At 34.7% G+C, this 3176-nt stretch overlaps 1 protein-coding gene across 1 annotated transcript; it reads right to left on the bottom strand.

Annotated features, from left to right (window-relative positions):
• Positions 1 to 1250: 1250 nt before the first annotated feature.
• On the bottom strand, positions 1251 to 2035 carry LOC142240408 (uncharacterized). Its single transcript, XM_075312120.1, has 4 exons — positions 1914 to 2035; positions 1742 to 1851; positions 1526 to 1679; positions 1251 to 1451 (listed from the first exon to the last, which is right to left on the bottom strand). Exons 1-4 carry the CDS (start codon positions 1918 to 1920, stop codon positions 1318 to 1320), a joined length of 405 nt encoding a protein of 134 aa, XP_075168235.1. The 5' UTR covers positions 1921 to 2035; the 3' UTR covers positions 1251 to 1317.
• Between the last annotated feature and the right edge of the window lie 1141 nt (positions 2036 to 3176).

The following is a 3176-nucleotide window of genomic DNA, read 5'->3' as shown; positions in this document are numbered from 1 at the left end:
GGCTGTCGACATACGTTCCCCAAACACTTTAATTACATTTGTAACGGTTGATTTGACAACTTTTAGCGATTTTGCCAGCTTTGCGTGCGAGTAGCTCGGATTTTCGCAATACGCGAGCAAAATTTTGATACGCTGCTCTTCTTGCTTGGACGGCATTTTGACAACTGAAGAGCGAATTCCAAAATCAAAAAAGGAGCAACATTCTACACACACACACCTTCAAAATGAGGGGTGTTCAGGTTTTTTAAATGCAAAATTGAAAGAAATACGTCAAGTTTATATTGACCAAATTTTGACCGTATCACCCTTTATACTATGCTCGGTTCATTGTCTTACACATATTATATAAAGGCTGATCTCTCGATTATATTCTTTGACCACCAAAATGTCGCAACTGATATCCGATTGGGTAGATTAAAGCTGGGAATATGTGGTTCTTTGGTGGTTCTATGGTGCATATGGGTAATATATATTAATTTATTATGCGGTCTCACCATTTTATTTTATGATTGTCTAGACGCTCAAATTTATATTTGATTTGTCTGAAATGATCCCCAGAGATTTCTTGAAAATGGTTTATTTCCGATCATAACATATTTGGTTTTACTCCTATCTTTACATTAAACGTCTCATATAGCTATAATAGACATTTGGGAGCCAAATTTCGAAAGTACAGCTCGTTCATTATTTTATTGTTCATATATTGAGAAATATATATTTGTGTTCATACCCAGTGGTGTGAGGGATCAACGAAAATCCTGTATATTCGCTAGCCCTTTAGGCACTACCCCTGGTCCTACACAATACCTTTTACATGCATTTGGGTGGCGAATTTAACATGGGCTTGTCCTAGGAAGGGGTCTATCGATCCCACATCGTTTACGGGGGACCACCTACGGCGGCACCTACTCCGTTCAGCTCATAGTGGTACCGCACATTGGTGCCCAAGGCACCTGTCTATTGTAGGCACCACATGTGATGGTAGCTCTTAGTAGATACCACAGGGGTATCGCCATTTAGCCATCGTATTAACCGTTTTCTTTTACCGCCCATTTATAAAATTATATTTTCATTGTTTTGTTTATATATACATTTATATTTTTTGTTTATATATTTAGTTAAAAGATTAAAATAATACAAAATTAATTCAAATTAAAGTAAAGTAGTAAAGTAAAAAACATATATAAAAAACAACAAAAAAACTATGTATACATAACAAAACAAAATTTCAATCCAGTATATTATAGAAAGAAAAATTAAAAAAAGAAAACAAAACCTAAAATAAAATCTTATGCTAATCAAATATTTACGAATATATTATTTAGGGCATTGTGGCAAATTTTTATTTATTTTTGAAATCGAAATACTCTTAAAGTGACGCTTCTTTTGCAGCTGTATTGCTTTCCGCAATTCCTCTTCCGGATTTCCAGATCCACTACACTGAATAGAATCTACAAATTTGTGAGTTAATTAGTATACAAATAACTTTAAAAATTACCAAATAATTATAAAAATATTCAGTTACCTATTAATACACTGTAAAAATTACATAAACCTTTGAGAGATTTTTTCCCTTGCACTCCATCGACGTTGTAATCGTACGTTATCTGCGGCATTAAAATACTTCTCAAATTTTTCTTGATACCATTTGGTTCAATAAGTCCTTTCAAGGTTTGAATCTATTAAAATTATAAATATTATATTATATACAGTATTTATAAATTTACCGTAAGATACTAACATATTCTTGTCTATTTTCTGCCAATATTGATTCGTTAACTTCCCGTAGCTTTTCTTCTGTATTTATCGGGAACATTCTTTTTAAGGCATCCACGTCGTTTTCTCTGGAGCCTAGATTTAAAGTTAGAAAGCTCCCTAAAATTGTTTTTGTTTCAAAGAAGCAACATACTTACCTTCCATTAACAATTAAATTCTAATTACAATTTCAACGCAATAAAAAAGGGAAAATCCTCGACTATTCTTCTAAACAACATAAAATTAACTAAAATGTCTGAAAATGTTTATTTACTTGTGGTTACTATGGTAACACAATATTCTGTTTAATAAATTTAGATATCAGCCAGCACGTTTACCAGGGTCCACCTACGGTACCACCTACCCTTTTTATCTCCTAGTGGTACCCTTAATTGGTGGCCATAGCGGCCGTCCATTGTAGACGACATGTGGGTAACCCCATTTCGTTACCGCATTATGCGTCGTAAACACTACTTTTATTTGAATGATTTTTATATAACATTCCAAAAAGTCGCCCTACTTATCCCAGATTCGAAGGCGGTACTTACTGAGCCATAAAATAAGAAATTAAAAATGTGGTGGATGTCAGATATAAAATGCAAAACTAACTGGAGAGTATACGAACCAAATCCAGGGCTAAATATGATGATTTTGCTTCCACCGGTTTATACCAAGATTCCTGAACCGATATTTTTGCAACAAAATGTTATATACCAATCATATGGTAGAAGTCTCAAAAATAAAATCGGAACGTTCGGCCAACGTTAGATCTGATAAAGCCTTAAGAATTTTACTTAACATGAAATACAAAACTCGAATGAACGTGTCTGCATTATGATTCATTGAAATGCCTATGCTCAATTTTGTAGATATTTTTTGATGATTCGTTGACAAAGAGGTAGGGAAATGCCACTCTAAAAGGATTTTCTTTTAAATTCCGCCGCGTTATACCCCCGAATAAGGGATACCACATCCTCCTATAAATGGTATATACAAGACAATTGACAATTTCGTAACTCATTCGCGTTAGAACCATATCCCAACTATTCATACAAAAGAGAGAAATTGCAAAGCCAGCCTTAGGAAATGACGGTCCACATTGCGGTAGGGAATAAGCTCACGAAAGGTGGTGAGGAGTTATTACGAGGTCGAAGTTTGTCGTAGAAAAAAAATGGTTTTGTGCAGTACTATGAGTTAGCAATTTAGCTGCCGAATTAGGGATACCACCCGCTCCTGTAAGAAGTATCTACCAGTGACTATGAAAGGAGGTAGGAGTCAATGAGCATACCACTTCAACCGTCAAAAGTATGAATGGTGGCAAATAGGCGACCACTTCGTCACTCTTTTGCGGCAATGGAATATTTTTATACCACTGGGTAAATACACACATACACATATGTATCTACCAAAGTGTTTACTCT

The sequence above is a fragment of the Haematobia irritans genome, chromosome 5 (assembly GCF_050003625.1).
Source record: "Haematobia irritans isolate KBUSLIRL chromosome 5, ASM5000362v1, whole genome shotgun sequence".
Classification (NCBI taxonomy): Eukaryota; Metazoa; Arthropoda; class Insecta; order Diptera; family Muscidae; genus Haematobia; species Haematobia irritans.
This window is presented reverse-complemented; position numbering and strand designations above follow the sequence as displayed.

Bases quoted from the DNA above. Each gene is read 5' to 3' on its own strand.
- LOC142240408 (XM_075312120.1), bottom strand. The intron at 1,680-1,741 runs GTTAGTATCTTA...TAATTTTAATAG, and splicing joins CAGAAAATAGACAAGAATAT to ATTCAAACCTTGAAAGGACT. The intron at 1,452-1,525 runs GTAACTGAATAT...ACAAATTTGTAG, and splicing joins TTTTTACAGTGTATTAATAG to ATTCTATTCAGTGTAGTGGA.